This window comes from Megalobrama amblycephala, linkage group LG3 (assembly GCF_018812025.1).
Source record: "Megalobrama amblycephala isolate DHTTF-2021 linkage group LG3, ASM1881202v1, whole genome shotgun sequence".
NCBI classification, from domain to species: Eukaryota; Metazoa; Chordata; class Actinopteri; order Cypriniformes; family Xenocyprididae; genus Megalobrama; species Megalobrama amblycephala.
In genome coordinates, this window is record NC_063046.1 from 19,181,069 (window position 1) to 19,199,611 (window position 18,543).

Sequence of the window (18,543 nt, forward strand, 5' to 3'; positions counted from 1 at the left end):
CCCTGACACAATATTACACATGCTAAAAAGACTTTTATACTAATTTCATTCATCTCAGCCAGAGTCAAAATGTGTACTTTACTTCTAAATTTCCAGAGCTAGCTAAGCAGTTTCCTCTCCCAAAGAAAACCTTGAATCAACAAAGCAACAAAGGAAAGATCAAGAGATTACTGTATGATGAACAATTCATCACAACTGATATATTTTTCAGGCTAATACGTGGCATGCTTAGCAGGGAAACCTTAACTGAACTACACTGAATCTGCAGCTGGTTGGTGGTATGAGAACCCCGCCAGATGTCAGCTGTTTAGTTCTCTTCTAATGATATTGTAACCAACAGATACTATATGATGAGAAGAAACTGCTGCTTTCAAAACACTTTCACAAATTCCTGTCCTCCATTTCCAGTATAGAGTGTGTTTGGGTGAAAGCTAAGTGTTATGTTATTCTTTGTTGCAATCCAACACTAAAACAGATGGATTCAGTGCAAAAAGTCCATATTATTTACACAAGTAGATAAATTAGCACCAATATGATCAACAATCTACACAGAAATGAAACTTTTTATTTACCAATTTATGTATCTTCTGAAAACTTACAAGACATAAAAGTACAATATTGCTTATTTATTGAAAAAAGTATTTGAAATTTTTATTCTAAAAATATAAAAACTGACCTATCTCTTCTGAGGGTCTGATAGGAGTCCGAGATGTGACATTCAGACATACAATAGCCGACATGCAGGTCACATCTTTCCCTCCTCTCCGACAGTCTTTATTGAATATGTTGATCTTGCTGGGCTCAAATCGAACAGTGGCGTGGATTTGGACAACACTTCTAGACCTGTAGCACAGAAAATACTATTGAGGTATTTAAGGAGAAACTAATAGCGTAAAGAACCCTGTGTTAGAGACCCACCACAGAAGTACTGCTGCACCGAGGGAGCCCACAGCCAGATCCACCAGGCCATCTCCATTCATATCCATCTTCCCATGGATACTACGACCAAAGTACTGCAGACCCGGGGCCAGCTGAACTGCAGCAATCCTCTGACAGAGAGAATATCGATTCAAAGCAAACACATTCAAATAATGAATACACAAGAGAACAGCTGGATACGTATGTGTTACCTGTTTATATTTCCTTAGTATTTTGTTGTGTTGACTATGGTAGATGTAAATGGCTCCTTTGTGGTCATCCTCTAGTGGAGCTCCCACCACCACATCATTAAATGAATCCCCATTAAGATCAGGAACAGGGGCCAGTGCAGAGCCGAAACGGGCATTCTGACCTTGATCTAAGATCTCCAGCGAGCCCTCCAATATGAAACGAGGCTGAAGGGAAAACAAGCATAAAGAGCTCCTGTGAGGTAGGACACAATTTAGATGCAGCATGAGCCTTGGTGCTCCAGGTTGATGGCTTGTACACTACAATTGGCAGAGGCAGGGGGGAAACTAATGGGTTTCACAATGCAACAATGTACAGATATTTTGCCCTTTAATAAAGTCAACTGACGTGCACTGGACAGTACTCTGTCTAAATGCTTTGTAAAATCCACTATAAATCAATGCTGCTTTTGCTTACTGAACTCTAGAAGTCTTAATTGGACTAAAAATACTTTGGGAACACATTAGGAATCAGGGCTACATACAGTAAGAATAAATATTTTGGTTTAAGAGAGATATAAAAGAAGCCTATTTACATTTAGTTTATATTACTGTTGTACAATGATTTTCAATGCAAACTTTTAATGAGGAATATGAGCATTTTTTATATTTATTTCATACACCAACTATTAAAAAAATGTAGAAACTCTGAAAAGAGGCTGTTTATGATGTAAATATCCACTTAGGTCATGGACAAGGACTAAACATTTCTGTAACCAGAAACAATCTTTTGCGGAATTTATTAAAGATCCAGAGGTCACGACGACAACCCACCGTGTGTTTATGTAAGAAAACTGGATAACACTGCTGAAAAAAACAAATGCTACATAGAGACTGCAGCACTACTGTAACATGTTTTTGATCATTAAATGCAGACTTTAGGAAATACAGAAAAATATTCCACATGATTGAAATAAATAGTTATAAGCATAAACATTCACCATAACAGTCAAAACCTCCCAAGGTCAAATGCAAGAACTGCTCCTGTATAGTCACTTAAGTTGAGGTCAGTGAGAAGGCATTTGTGCCTCTAAAATCAATTAGTCTCAAATGGGTGGAAAATTTGAGGGAAAGGTGCAATTTCTCAAAGCAAAGACTGTTGATGTCAGCCAAGTATTTGGGAGAGTAATTAGCCATGCACATCACCCTCCTCCTAAATTCCTAAATCTCTCACTCTCACTGAAAATATACGGCCATAGACGACAGACACATGAAATCAGTAGAAGAAATCAAAGAGAAGAGAAGAGAAGAGAAGAGAAGAGAAGAGAAGAGAAGAGAAGAGAAGAGAAGAGAAGAGAAGAGAAGAGAAGAGAAGAGAAGAGAAGGATGGTTTGCATAATAATGGCTGGAGTATATACTAATTGTATGACTTATTATATTTAACGATGACCAGTGCTGTTGATGTACCCTGTTTATGGTTGCAACCTGAGGTACAACACAGATTGTGGTCCCCTGCTTCAGGCTGCAAGGAAATAGCTTAAAAGTGCTAAATGAATAAAGATGGAGGTCTGCTTTATTCACAGCATTGCTTTCGCATGCACTCCAGCTTTTTCCATTTATTAAAGCAGCTCTCTTTCTTTCTCTGTGAGCTTCATATAATTACATTTCAAGGGGGAAATATTTTCCTGCTGAGTTCACCCTCTACTACTCTCTGATGCGAGGTATGGCAGGTGGCAAAAGCCTGTCAGTATTTATGTGAGACCATTAATGAGGAACTGCATTAATACACAGGCACAGTTTCAGAGCTTGGATCCATCAGCTTTAAGACAAGAGACACCATATGTTGTGTTGCATTCTGGGTGAGAAGTAAACAGGGGGTAATATAATAGCTAGTCAATGGCTAATTAACTTGTTTTTCACAAGAATACGCTGAAAGACTGAGGAAACATTACCTGCTCTGTGACTCTGTATATGTAGACTTTGCCCTTTTCCCAGCCTCCACTGAAGAACATGGGAGCAGCCACCAGCAGGTAATCAGTCACTCCATCATCATCAATGTCCACTGGAGCAATCTCACTGCCATAGTATGACCCTATCTGCAGAAGGACAAGCATGTAGTGCCTATGAAGTACATCACTTGGATATGCATAAGCTGATGTAAGTACAATAATGCATGAGCACATAGGGAAGAGTGAGTTAAGCTGTGCTACACACTGTCCTCAAGCATAAGCATAAGGACATAGAAATACATAGAAATATGGCAAAATAAATATGCCATAATATGGCAATTCTTTGCAACTTCGTACAAGCAGTTGGTCGATTTAATCATTTATGGCTAGACAAGCCATAAATGATTAAATCGACCAATCGACCAACTGCTTGGATCTAGACAAAGGAAAAAACAGCATAACTAAATGCTTATCATTTCTCATGTGTCTCTCTCAATCACAATCATCTGTGCAATATATGCTTTCTAAATATAGTGTCACATGAATAATTATGCAGTTTGCAAGATTAATAGTGGTGATATTTAAAGAATTAGTTCACTTTAAAATGAAAATTACCCCAAGCTTTACTCTCCCTCAAGTCAACCTAGGTGTATATGACTTTCTTCTTTCTGATGAACACAATCTGAGATATATTAATAAATATTCTGATGCATCTGAGCTTTATAATGGCAGTGAGCGATACCAATGAGTATGAAGCTGATGATGCATTTGTGTAAAAAAAAATATCCATATTTCTTCAGCTTCATACTCGTTGGTATCGCTCACTGCCATCATTATAAAGCTTGGATGCATCAGGATATTTATTAATATATCTCAGATTGTGTTCATCAGAAAAAAGAAAGTCATATACTCCTAGGATGGCTTGAGGGTGAGTAAAGTGGGGGGTAATTTTCATTTGAAAGTGAACTAATACTTTAAGGCAATTTATCACGGTGCTAATCACCTGTTAAATGTTTACCTCCTTTAAACTATTCAAAATCTCTGTGCTTTGTTTGTGAGAGTCAATTTATTTGCATGCTTTAGGACTGTGATGAGAAGCACATGGATTTGAGTTTGTAGTCTAGACAATCCACTCATCGCAAATGAAACCCAGGAGAGATATGTAGCAAATTGAAAACACAAATGACCAACTGATCACTGCCGTTTGTACAGTCTAGCTGCTTTTCCACCATCAGGCCAAACCACTCTCATTGGTTAACCATTCCATTCCGTGCCGATCCGGTCCAGCTGATACGGATATGGTTCCATCAGATATTTCTTTTCATTTTACTATTAACTTGTGTTTACATAGCTCAAATAGTGCGCTTGGCCAGCTACAGAGAAACTGGTAGCCAGGCAACAGAAAAGTGACCAATCCTACACACATTCTACCAGCACGGTTAACCTGGAACCATTCCTTAAGAACTGTTCAGCTCAACAGCGGAAAAGCAGCTTTTGAATACTTGGATACAGTTAAAGAGCAGAGCTGTGAACACACAAAAACTGTGTGAAGAATGAGTCAGAGCAGCGGAATGCTACCTGAGAATACATGAGCATTGTATACAAACACTGTGGGCTGCAAGTGTTTGTAAGCATGTTTTAAGTGCTTTACCTGCTGTCCCTTGAGTGAGTGTAATATAGTGAGCTCTCCAGTATTTTTCATGGTGAAGATGATGACCTTGCCCGTGTGGTTAAACCGTGGAGCTCCTGCTACATATAACTGTCCACTGCGAGCTGACACCACTGACGTCACTGTGTAACCTACAAACACAAAAGGAGAAAGATGATAAAAATTGCTTATCAATTTTAAAACTGGTATTCTGGATGCATCACTTTGCTTGGGAACAGAGTGGAGCTGAGATCAAATGAGACCAAGAAAGTAAAAAAAAAATGTATAGAGAAATAAAAGAAAATAAACATTTAGATGTAGATATTTCACACTGGGGCATTTATCTATCATTAGCACTGAGTGTTCAGTGTATAGGTGTGGATTCTTTACCCAGGTAGGCTCCATGGTTCTTCAGTTCATCTGGGAACTCTTGTTCATAGGAGGACTTTGGTGGGACCACTTTACCCTGACGAGTCTCCTTCAGCACAGCCCCATTCCAGTCATAAGCTCCCACAGCTCCCACTAAAATACCGTCCTGTAGACAGAACATACGAATATATACACAATTACATTAAATTCAGGATTTTTACATTTACAAACAATTCATTAATTTAACAATTACATACAATTCGTCAGCTATTTTCTTAATTTCTGTCAACTCTTATGGCATCAAACTACAGACTTTGGGTCTTTAAAGAGATGAATGGAGGCATTTATTATTTTAATTTGCCAGTTCTTGTGTTTTCCAACTATTTTTAATAAAACTCTGGAGCACCTGCAGTGGCTTATTTTGCATTGATGTGTTTTTGCTTCCAATGGCACTACATAAGTAAAATTTTAAATAAATAAATATCAGGAAGACTTGCTTGCATAGAATGAACAGTTGCTGAAGAATAATGGAATAAATACATATATATATAAAAATTACCAAAGCTCACAGTCTCAAGAACTTCTTTATAATATTTAGCCAATGCATCAATCATGCCTTCATGACATAATGTAGATGATGATTTGTTATTGACAAAAATATCTTGAAGATTTTACAGTATGTATTTTACTGATTAAATGCACAGTTAAACACAATGGCACATTTTCCAGTTGTTTGTTCAGAACATACTGTAGCTACATTCTTGACCCTGATTAGTTCTCAGTAAATTCATTATACAGTGATTCACACATTTCATCTTATTCTCATTCAGTGTCCATCCAGCTCCATAATTTCTCTGGAAGTGCTTTGCATTCAATTGTCATGGAAACCTCATAAACAATTTATTTCCTTAGTGATGAGTTTATTCTGCTGTAAATTATGAACAAAATACTTGGCATCCCACACTGTTAATTATGTAGACAGTAGTCGGAATGAAAGCAAATGGAATGGGTTCAAGTTTAGAGAGAACTTCAATTCCCGGATGGTTGCTTACATTTAAACAAACAAGATTGTTCCGAGCGATCACAGCCCAGACGAAACATTCTTACCAAACTTGCAGCCCACTGAGAACACCCTGCTCAAACTCAGTGGATACTTCAGAACTCAAACATAAATAAAGAGAGCTGATAATCATGACTTTTTGGTTTTTAATCAGAGAACAAAATGCACTGTGAAACCACCAACGTTTTCCAGAAAGCCTCCTGTTTTGTGTGCCTTTCTGGAGTGACCTCATCCTTCGACAACTTCTGCTTCGGCTCTACGATATCCTTTCACAGCATAAAAGGAGTTACATCTAAATGGAACAGTGCTGACTGCATGTGATGTTGTGCACCTGGTGACCATTGCACATCATCACCGCTACCATAAATCCATCATCGCTTTCTTTTCTACTGAACCAGCTCCACATACACATGCAGAAGATGTGATAAGGGACCAGCACAAAGTCACAAAAAGTCTGATGCCAACAGGACTTACCCCATATGGCCCATTTTATTATCAATTTTATTATACAGTCTGCACTCCCCACCACAGTGGATGCTGAAATATGGCCAAAAGCATTGCAAGCCTGTGAACAACAATTTGCAAGCGAAATTAAGAGTGTCAAGAACTGCAAAACAGATTGGCTGCACAGAACCTATATGTGTAAAAAATAAACTTTTGCAAATGTCAAAATGACTTGTTGTGTACGCTTACAGTTTTTACAGTTTCTCTCACTCATGGAAGGTGGGTCTACCTTTTTCTTGTAGCCAATCAAATTATGTTCTTGTTGACCATTGATTTACTCTTATCTGATTGGTTCATTGAACACGCCAAAATCTTTATCTTCATTTGGCTCAGCATTGTTCTTACTGTGCCAAATAATTATATATCCATCTGTTTTTTTTCTTTTTCAATTAACTTTAAAATTACTAACTTTAACCTTTCTCAATTACATCAACAAATTTAATATTTATTGCTTTATTTGCTGAATTCACTGTTATGTCTATGCAATCACTTTGCATTGATGCAGTATAAGTAAGCAATAAGGTACTCGAGGCTGTGCTGTATTGCGAATAAGTCAACCCCTTCAGCAGTGACTTATTCACAATATAGCACTAGCCTCGAGTACCTTATTGCTTTTATAAAATGGTTACCACACAGTACAAACATTAAAGCCAAAAATATGTATCAATGCAACTTTCATGAAGTAAACTTTTACTAAAAGCCTTCCTTCTGCCGGAAAAAATAGTCCCTGACCGGGAACAGCAACAGAAGTTACATTATTACGCCATTAGATGGCGGCAAAGACTATCTTTATGAGTGTGTCAGTCAGTAGCGAAGAATTTAACATTGAAAAGACTGAATTGTTGTGAACACGGAACAAAACGCAACAGACAAATGCTTTGACTAGTGCTGTCAGTCATGGGAAAACCCCTTTAACTGTTAAAAGGACAAGATAATACATCTTTTAAACAGATTTTTTATTATGAACATGGACTGACCTGAAGGAAAAAGCTAAATCTGAATGCAGGTAATAAACTCGCTCACTCAATCTCTTTCTCACTATACTCTTCTACATAATACAGTAAGCTTCAATGAACAATATCAACTGAGAACAAACAGTTTACGTTGCTAAGAGTGGTTGCTAAGGGTATTATGAAGTGATACACAGAACCGTTGAGTGAAGCGGTCATAGTCGTGTTTTATTGTGAATAAAACACAGTTATTGACCAATCAGAATCAAGGACATGAACTAACCGTTTTATAATGTCAAATAATGTTGTCTTGTGATCATGATAAATGTACAAAAATCCACAAATAAATAAACCAAATAAAAAAAAATCTGGGGCATGAAATAAAGTGTAAGCTGAATATGCCATATAAGCCACTGTTAAACTTAGACACATTTAGAGAACACCATCTGGATTTAGAGGTATGATTTTCTCACAGAATGCAAACATTCTTTCCAACAACTTATACCCTCCTCTCAACACTCAAGATGCTTTTGTTGCAGATGCTGTTCCAGGCATCCAGAAGTCTGATGGACTGGATTTCCAGTCATCCCAATGGCCATCTGGAGTTTTCCTATGTTTCTTCCACAAAAAAGACTAGATATAAATAACTCTCATGGCAGGTTTTGCTTGCCTTCAGGGGACAGAGTGGAAAAATCAGAGGGGTTGCATCAGCAGACTGTGCTGCCTGGACAGAGATGATTAGCGTTACAGTTGGGAGCAGATCTTGGATGGATATAGACCCACCAGGTACAGTTTAGGCTGATTTTTTGGACGGAGCGTGGCAGATGGCCTGCCAGAACAGCAGGTACAGTATGAGAGTGTAGAATGCTGAGTCTGTGCTGGAGGACAAACCAGCTCTAATATCAGCTTCGAGTTCAGACAGAGAAGAAAAATTTTTCTTCTCCCCTGAGGTGCGACTCCTCCACACTTCTCACCATAATAATCCCTTCCCTGGGAAAGCCTGGGCCTTATATATATTTTTCGGAATGAGAATCAGTAAGAGGCTTGTTTGAATTATCAGGGAGGAATCTTATCTGCTCACCATTGTAAAGGTATAATAATTTTGGTGTATCATATTACTGACAGCGACATATAGAGATGACCTAAAGAAAGAGAAGAAAAGAAATGAAGAATGTTTAAGGAGACAGAAAGAAAGAAAGCAATACAGAAAGATAAGGTTTCAGTTCAAAGAAAGTAAACCTAAACATTCACTGAATGTCTGACTTTTGGTTCAGACAAAGTTCTTAATCTGATCTCACTTAAACTGTCTAGGCTTTTCTTTCAGATGAAATGGAAAAAAAGAACTGAGGAATAAAGTCGACCGAGAACTTACAAAGCATGTTTATATTCACACCGATACACTGATAAATCCCAAAAATCAGCTTATTGAATTAACCCATTGTTCCAGTTTACATGGAAGCCAATAACCCGCCAATGTAGGTAAACCATGTTTACAAGACTTTATTTTAAAAATCTGGTTATTGCCGGGTAGTGACGTAAAACCTGAATCATTTGTAAGCAGTATTTTCACAATTTTTTTTATAACTTCTTGTGTCAAGAAAGTCGGAGTTTGTGATATATTTCCTCCTCCCCTACCGTAAAATTCTCACTCTTTTGGGATGTGCTTAAATCTGCAGGAAACTTTCCTGTCACATATCACACATGCACAGTTCAATAATCTGACAGAATGCAGGTTTAATGTTTACATGCCGGGCAAAATCGGGGTAAGGGTGAAAAATCTATCTGAGTCGATCGGTATATGCTTTAGCTTATGACCTTACTCTGATAAAGGCAAACGGGTTAACGTGTTTACATTACCGTATGTAAGATTGTGCATGTAAATGCGCTCACAGATGGACATAAAGACTCACCTCCACTATGTGTGTGGAGAAGCCAGCCTGAGACATCTGGAGACCAAATGCTGTCCCATTCTTGCTAGTCCCTGCAGACAAAGACAACATTAACACTCAGTCCACCATTTCCTACAACAGAGCATTGCAGATTTCAGTGGTCTTAAAGAAAGAGTTGGCACAGAGAATATAGCAAAGAGATGCGGTATGAATTTGAAGATTTGGTCTAATGTGATTTACAGTGTAGGGCTGTGCAGAGATTTTACAGGCTGAGGTTTTGGGCTGTGTTATGGATATGATGCAATGCTGTGTGTGGTGCCATTGTGGTAAAATCGCCAACCCTCTAAACTGAAGATTCTCTCTCCGAGAGCGTCCACTATGTCCTTCAAAGCTGCCTCGTCTGTCACATTAAAGAAATGCTTATCATCGGGGTCACTAGCGATGTACTTGATCTCATTAAGGAAAGCTTCGGGGTTGATGCCTCTGCGGTTGTAGTAGCCCAGTACCTGTTGTGAGGACGAACGACAAGAAACAGTCAGTCTGAAGAAAGCTCAAACATGATGGATTTCTCCTGAGTACCCAAGACAACATCTCAAATCTAAGGCTCAATAAGTTGGGGTGAAAGCGTTGGGTCCTTTTCACTGGTGTCAGCAGCTGAACGTGACCTCAATGACCAATTTTAAAATAGATCACGTAATTTCAGCATGAAAATGGGCATCTGATCAATATCACAGCAAAAAAAGCAAAAAAGAAAGTGAAGTAAACTGAAGGTAGGCAATACATACAGCAATTGCATATCTGGTGATACCGTCCTTCTCACTGTCCTCAATGACCTGCTGCAAGTCAGCGTTGTCATGCGATTCTCCATCTGTGATGACGATCATGACCTTCTTTGCTCCTCTTCTACCTCCCTGTTTAAAGGCCTCTGAGCTGTGAATATCCATAGATAATAACTTATGCTCTGTAAATGTCATTCTTAGATAAGCAAAATGTACAATTGTTTAAAAGTTTGGGGACAGTACCGTGCAACACTGATTCCCAGTGCAGTGTTGGTCTCTTCTCCTCCTCGCTGGCCTATTTTACGAGCTGCTTTGACCACATCCTCCACAGAGCGGAAGTCGTTCAGCTGAAACTCTGTTACCACCTTTTCTCCATATTGTAGTACTCCAACCTGACAAGCACATGATCCATCCCACGTGATAAAAATGAAAATACATATGATACTTCACATTGAGATTGTCCAGAAAGTCAAGAACACCTGAATCTGTCCCGGTCCAACGTAGAATTTCCGCAGGATGTTGATAAGGAAGTCTTGAACTTCATTCCAAGGGTAGATTGAGTTTGAGCCATCCAGGACTATAACTATGTCCATGTATGTCTCACACCCTGATTAGGGGAAATTACATGTTTTTGATGCCTTTGGCAGATAAAATCCATAAAATGGTAGTAATTCTGTTCAGAAGCAAATTTTTGTGATTTGTTTTTTTAAAAACGACGTCTGTGATTCTTTCATCAAAATAAAAAGGGATTTATATTCTTAGCTTTTTCTTTATGAGCAGTCATGATCATTTTCTTTTTAAAAAGAAGATTAATTCCATAATATATTGCCTATGGCAGATCCAGAAACTGTCATGGCCAAATTCAGCATAAAAATAAAGTCTACAGTTAAGACAGTAAGTGGAAACATATTACCGAAATGTCACTGCAAAAACTGTCCTAGTTAAATCAAGGGTGCAGGTGCATTGTGCTTACTTTGGAAGGCAGGAGCGATAGTGCGGGAAAACTTGAAGCTGGCGTTGACTCTGGAGCAAATTCCAGTGCTGTAGTATGAGCTGCCACATTCGTATGACCAAAGGGGACCACAAGCCTGTGAATTATCACAAAGACTATTAAGCGCAGCATTATTAAAAGAATTTATGATTTACAAGAAGATCATGAGCATGATCATGTTCCACAGGGAATTGATGATGTTTAAACACTTAATATTAGTGTTGTAAACCGTTTAAATGCCAGATGACTTTAATGTAACAATGAACATGCATTATCATCTAACCAGACATCCAAAACATTGAACTCACCACAAAGCTGTTGTCTTTAGGGTTGGACGAAAGGGTCATTCCAAGTCTCATCTTATCCTTTCGTTCAGAGACATTTGTCAAAGATATCCTTCCTTAAGAGAAAAAAAATTAACAAATGTTGCAAATGTGGAAGCAAAATAAAATGCTGTGCTGTAAAATCTGACCACAGTCCATATGTGACATATGTACTTTAAACAGGGACTTCCTCTAACAGTAAACATATTTGTTAATCCTGTCTAGACATTCCTGACTTTATCTGCAGTGTTTGCATCTGTTATGTGTGTGCATCTATGCTTGTGGTTGCATCGGCACACTTAAGATTATATAGAACACATACAGTATGCTTGACATATCGTAGATGTTGTGTTCTGCAGCGAAGACCCCAGATGTGTACGTGTAAACTAAAGATCAGAAGTGTATTTGAATGAATCAATGTGGTCCCCCCACCCCCCATTGCTTTTCACAAGGCTTGCCTGGTAACACTTTACCCAAACCACAACTATTACCCTTATTGTGAAAGCTTTGTGAAGTAATTATTTGGTGCTAGTAAATAATTAAAGTTCCTTTTGGAGTGTATTTACAAAAGTATTTATACTAATTATATATCTAATAATCATAATCCACAGTCATCTATTGTTAATCTCATCAACAAAATTACTGACAAGAATTTTCATTAACGAAGGGTTGTGCAACTCCACCAATGATAACAAAGAGATGTAAAATGTATTTAAAATGTAGCATTTTTTTGCTGCATTTTTCACAGAAATGTCCTAAGACGACAACAACAACAACAACAACAAACAGTGTAAAGGATGAACTCTGCAGTCACCATACCAAGATTGAGTTTGGTGCAGCTGGGTCCTCCAGATCTTCTGCTTAAGGGACATTTGTACACATCTCCTGTCTGATGCTGTCCATTTGTTTCCAGTGGGGCTCCTACCAGTAACCTAGAAACATCCACAATCCAAACATATAAATATTATCTTTGACACAGTACAGCATTCATCTAACAAAAATATCAGACAGAACACATAAGCATAAAGCAGGTGTGTGATCCACTTCCCTGTAAATAATATAGCCAGAAGCCTGTTGATTTAAACTCCCTAAGAAAACAGGGACGTTTCAAGGAAGTGAATCAATGCGAGATGGCAGGTGAGTGGAATCTAGCAGCAAAGGAATGTTTAAACAGGTTTAAGTTGAATGTTAATGTCTGAGGTAATGTATCGATAGAAGCGTTCAGGGCGGTTAGGTATGTGGGACTCTGCTGAGGTCTGTTTGTGTGCGTGTTGAAATATGTATCCTATGACCCAGACTGACTAAACACATCGCTCCATTAACGCTGACATGCTTTACACGTAATACTGCTCCTGCAGAGAGCAATCAGGGACAATCATAATTCAGATGCAGTAGCAGCAGTACTGTAGGGAGCAGTTCGTACTTTTCACGGCTCTCGGAAGCATGCAGCTTTTAAAAGCAAAGGCCGTCACTTTCACTAAGTAGCCGTGGAGGACTCATTTAACTAGTCACAGATCACTGGAATACTAGGCATCCATAAACACAGCAAGATGTGTACTTTCAACTGTTTATGCAATAGACGCAGAATTCTTTCATGCTGATAGTGGTCTCAAGGGACAGAGAAAAACTGCTTGACTTCACATTTATGTGCCTGTGCTGGGTCAAGATGGGCTCTTAAATGTTATTCAGAACTTCATAATTAGTTAATGGTGGTGAGGTGGTACTGTACCATTAAATTTCCTGTCAGACATAAGGCAGTATCTTTGCATGGGGGTCAGAGTGTGAAAGTAAAACTAATCATGAGAAACTAAAGTCTGTTTACTGCAAAAGAGCTATTTTACGATCCATGGGTTATTTGTCAGCCTTTTTAGGAGTAGCTCTCATGTAAAATGCTATATTTTCTCATGAGCAGCCCAGCATTGCAACTCAGAGGTCTGTTCACGGCTCAAAGTAGTACTTGGTGATCTTAACAGTAGATTACATTATTAATCTAGAATAAGAGTATGCTTATTTGAAACCTTGAAATTTAAAGGTGCCATCGATTTGAAAATTGAATTTACCTCGGCATAGCTGAATAACAAGAGTTCAGTACATGGAAATGACATACAGTGAGTCTCAAACTCCACTGTTTCCTCCTTCTTATATAAATCTCATTTGTTTAAAAGACCTCCGAAGAACAGGCAAATCTCAACATAACACTGACTGTTACGTAACAGTCGGAGTGTACGCCCCCAATATTTGCATATGCCAGCCCATGATCGAGGCATTAGACAAGGGCAGGCAGTATTAACGTCTGGATCTGTGCACAGTTGAATCATCAGACTAGGTAAGCAAGCAAGGACAATAGTGAAAAATGGCAGATGGAGCAATAATAACTGACATGATCCATGATAACATGATATTTTTAGTGATATTTGTTAATTGTCTTTCTAAATGTTTCGTTAGCATGTTGATAATGTACTGTTAAATGTGGTTAAAGTTACCATAATTTCTTACTGTATTCACGACGACAAGAGCCGTCGCTATTTTCATTTTTAAACACTTGCAGTCTGTATAATGCATAAACACAACTTCATTCTTTATAAGTCTCTCTAACAGTGTAGCATTAGCCGTTAGCCACGGAGCGCTATCAAACTCCTTCAGAATCAAATGTAAACATCCAAATAAATACCATACTTACGCGATTAGACATGCTGCATGACAAACACTTTGTAAAGATCCATTTTGAGGGTTATATTAGCTGTGTGAACTTTGTTTATGCAATGATAGAGTCGAGAGCTCAGGAGGGGGCGGAGAGCGCGAGCAATTAAAGGGGCCGCAGCCTGAATCGGCGCATTTCTAATTATGCCTCAAAATAGGCAGTTAAAAAAATTAATTTAAAAAAATCTATGGGGTATTTTGAGCTGCAACTTCACAGACACATTCAGGGGACACCTTAGACTTATATTACATCTTGTAAAAAAAACGTTCGATGGCACCTTTAATCTTGAGATCAAGGTTATGTTAAGTGGATGTTAGGTGATCTGTGAAAACCAATTCACAAGCATCAAAAAATGACAAAAAACTGCATTTTTTTACTGGTAAACTCTTTTGGGGTCATCAAAACATCACCAGACCCACACATAATTTTAATCATATTTAATTATATCGCATATGCGTACCGCTAAAGATAGATTTGCAAATAACCAGCATGATCTATCTCAACTGCTCAGTGTACAGTGGCGAGATTAACAAATAAACAGATATTACATGAACTGAATATTCTGTGAAAAATTTTAGTCAGGATTCAGGCCCCATCATAGCACAGAAACTGTGTTACAAATGATGTACTTCTAGCTTCTGACCAAGTCTGCATCTCGATACTGGTTTTACGTGATCTTAGTGCTGTGTTCGACACTATATATCATGATATACTCTTACATTGATTTAAAAATTACATTGGTATTCAGGGACAGGCATTAAGGTGGTTTAAATCATATGTATCTGACTGCTACCATTTTGTTTATTTAAACAGGGAATTATCTAAGTTAATATAAGTAAACTATGGAGTGCTGCAAGGATCTGTTTTAGGCCCTCCGCTATTCTCAATATACATGCTTCTCCCTGGTAATATAATTAGAAAACATTTAAATATTTTCCACTCAGTTGTATACTTCTTCACAACCAGGTGAAATCTCTAAATTATCCAAGTTGACAGGGTGTTTTAAAGATACAAAAATATTTAATGACCAGTAATTTTCTTCTGTTAAATTCAGATAAGACAGAGGTATTACTTATTAGACCAAAACATGTACACAGAATCTCCTAGAATACAATTTGCATCTACAAGGATATACTGTTACTTCATCAGTAATGCAGCTGCTAAAGTTCTTACCGGGTCAAGAAAATATGATCATATAACCCCAATTTTACCATCTCTACACTGGTTACTTGTTAAGTTCCATATTTAATTCAATTCAATTCAATTCAATTCAATTCACATTTATTTGTATAGCGCTTTTCACGATACATATAATTTCAAAGCAGCTTTACAGAGAATGCATGTCAACATCACAATTTAAGAAGTTAGCAAATAATATAATAATTTAGGCAATTAATGTACAATCACTGTTAGCAGTTTAACAGAAGGTAGAAGCAATGAGCTCCTAGAAAAATGAATTATATTAACAATAATTAGGATATAGAAATTGGGCAATGTGCACGTTGATCCAGATGATTGCGTCTTCTGAAGTCCTCGCAGGAGCTGGCGCCGTCTCTTCATAGGTGTTGTTCTTATTCATTATAAAGTATTGCTACTGACCTATAAGGCCCTAAATGGTTTAGCTCCTGTGTATTTAACCTATCTTCTATCACCCTACAATCCATCATGCTCTTTAAGGTCACAAAACTTTGATAGTACCTAATATAAGTAAGTATGTCAGTCCACTAAGTAAGTCCACTAAAGGAGGTAAAGCATTCTCAAATGTTATGAACAGTAGCTACGCTAATTATTTTCCATTTTCTTTTCTGTTTCTACATCAGGATGCCCGCAATAGATTTTTTTCAGTTTAAATCCAGACTCTTATGAAGACTTCAAGTTTGAGGACTTCAGATGATGCCAACTCTGAATCAACATACATGTCACAAACTGGTTGTTCAGAACACATGACAAAGAGTATTAGATTCAAATATCTTTAATGCATAGGCTAATCCACACAATGTAACTCAGGAGAAGAAAGGCAATGTAACAACCTCTATAAACTGACAAGACCAGACAAATCACAAATGAAACAATGGAACTTATATACAGGGAACAAACAAAGGGAATTAATTAGGCACCAGCTGAACAGAATGACTAATCAAATGAGTAACCATAGTAACTAATAATGAACTCAGGCAGGCAGGAAAAAAGCAAAGACAGAAATCAAACTTAAACAGAACATAACTGTGACTGTACGCCCCCTCCTGGGAAAGGCACAACCTTGTGCCAACAGTCCAAATAGTGGGAGGATGCTCAGGTGGAGGATGTGTAGTAGGTGGAGGACAGGAACCTGCGAGAGGTGATAACAGGGGAAACCAGGGTTATGCAGATAGTGGGAGGAGCCAGGGAGAAGCCCTGAGCAGGAGGAGCTAGGTGGAACCCCAGAGTCCAGCCGGGATAGAGACCCATGGCAGCGTCAAAGGAGGTAGGATATGGCAGGGATCTTCTTGATGAGGCCATGGGGACGACTGATGGCAACAGAGCTGATGGTGGTGGAGCACAGATAGAGAGCAAATGAAACGACCCCAAAGGCTATGGAGGCGCAACGGAGATGCAGCAACGTCCCCCTGAGGTGGAACCGGGGTACCGGAAAGCTGAGGCGGAATTAGAGTGACTAAAGGCTGGTTCACACTGTGCGATTTATAAAAGTCCTTTACGATGGTTGCTTGTCAGACTGTACGAACATGATCCACATGTCACACAGTGGGACACGTTAAAAACGGACACGCGCATGAAATCTTGTCCGGAGTTTTACATCATCAACACATACACGTTCGATGACTGTGAGCGGCAGTATACACGGGACTGAAATGGTGGCTAACAAAGACATCTCTATCATTAATTTTGATCATGGCTTGTCTTGAAAAATAAAGACAATTTGACGTTCGTCGTAGGAGAAGTCACACTGGAGGATTGTGCACCAAATTTTCTGACACTGCCAGAATTTTGTCGGAGGTAAAATTTGATTGCAACGGTCATTAACCGGCTGTCTGTGAACATGTCAAACTAGTGATCAAAGACTACAGATTTTTGCCTAGAATTATAGGAATATTTTAGGATTTGCAAAATTTGTCTCAGACGACCAAATCGTGGCCAAAATCGCACAGTGTGAACCAGCTTCTAGGGCAGAGTCAGAGCTGGAGGGAGGGCAAAGCCAGACTGAGCCATAGGGGTGCAGAGACTGAGCACAGCAGATAGCTCATAGGTCTGTGGCGTAGGAATGGCAACTTCTGATCCAATGGGAGCTGGTGGTCCAAGGGAGCCTGGTGGAGACGTAAGGCCAATGGTCCCTGGTGAAGCCAAGGGAAGGAGAAGTGAAGGCAGAGGAGTCAAGGGCAAAGTGTCAAGGTGGAGTGACGGGATCAGCTGCTGAAGGCGGAGCCAGGGGATCCATTGTTGACCAGCACCCATTCCACATAAATGGCTAAATCCTCACAGGGCCCGTTCGCTGGTAGGCATGCCCTAGCCTGCTTGCTCAGGCTGGCATGGTAGAAAACACTGAGTGAATGATCTGAGTAGTATGTAATGCACGCCAGATCTAAAAAGTCCTGGGTATGATCTGCTACCGGTCCTTCTGCTCTAGGCAGTATAACAGAGGGCAGATCCATGGGGGAAAAAAATAAACAAAACCACACTCACAAAAAATGCTGCAACAAAAATCTTTTCTAGGTCTGGTCTTCTGTCACAAACCAGTTGTTGACAACACACGACAAAGAAGATTAGATTCAAAAGTCTTTAATGAATAATCCACACAACGTAACTCAGGAGAAAGGCAGTGTAACAGCTGCTAAACACTGACAACTCCGGACAACTCACAAATGAAACAAAGCGTGCATCTCAGCTCCCTAGTACAGTAGTCAGGGCACTGATCAGGGAGTCGGCCACATACATTTACATAATATTCTGATTCATGACCTAGGAAGCTAGGGAGCTGATTGAGACACAGGGAAGAAAACGTAAATACAGGGAACAAACAAAGGAACCTAATTAGGCAAGAGCTGAACAGAATGAATAATCAAATGAGTAACCATGGTAACTAATAACGAACTCAGACAGGCAAGAAAAAAAGCAAAGACAAAAAACAAACTCAAACATAACATAATTGTGACAATACGAAACTGCCAAATTTTCTATATATTGTGATCATTATGATCAAAACTTGTAGTGGTTTTAACATGCTCATTGTTTCTGCCTAAATTAATACATGACACTAGCTAATTGCATGATTTGTATTA

General features: G+C 38.8%; 1 protein-coding gene across 3 annotated transcripts in view; it reads right to left on the bottom strand.

Annotated features, from left to right (window-relative positions):
* itga11a (integrin, alpha 11a) overlaps nucleotides 1–18,543 on the bottom strand; it is a 107,514-nt gene that overhangs the window by 15,443 nt on the left and 73,528 nt on the right. For all 3 annotated transcript variants that reach the window (XM_048184459.1, XM_048184458.1, XM_048184457.1), the window contains 14 exons: nucleotides 12,388–12,500; nucleotides 11,554–11,645; nucleotides 11,228–11,342; nucleotides 10,734–10,861; nucleotides 10,498–10,646; nucleotides 10,261–10,405; nucleotides 9,816–9,981; nucleotides 9,497–9,567; nucleotides 5,094–5,238; nucleotides 4,707–4,855; nucleotides 3,059–3,202; nucleotides 1,131–1,334; nucleotides 919–1,049; nucleotides 677–843 (listed from right to left, as the gene is read on the bottom strand). In XM_048184459.1, coding sequence (XP_048040416.1) covers nucleotides 677–843; nucleotides 919–1,049; nucleotides 1,131–1,334; nucleotides 3,059–3,202; nucleotides 4,707–4,855; nucleotides 5,094–5,238; nucleotides 9,497–9,567; nucleotides 9,816–9,981; nucleotides 10,261–10,405; nucleotides 10,498–10,646; nucleotides 10,734–10,861; nucleotides 11,228–11,342; nucleotides 11,554–11,645; nucleotides 12,388–12,500 — 1,919 coding nt within the window. The remainder of the gene's footprint in view (nucleotides 1–676; nucleotides 844–918; nucleotides 1,050–1,130; nucleotides 1,335–3,058; nucleotides 3,203–4,706; nucleotides 4,856–5,093; nucleotides 5,239–9,496; nucleotides 9,568–9,815; nucleotides 9,982–10,260; nucleotides 10,406–10,497; nucleotides 10,647–10,733; nucleotides 10,862–11,227; nucleotides 11,343–11,553; nucleotides 11,646–12,387; nucleotides 12,501–18,543) is intronic.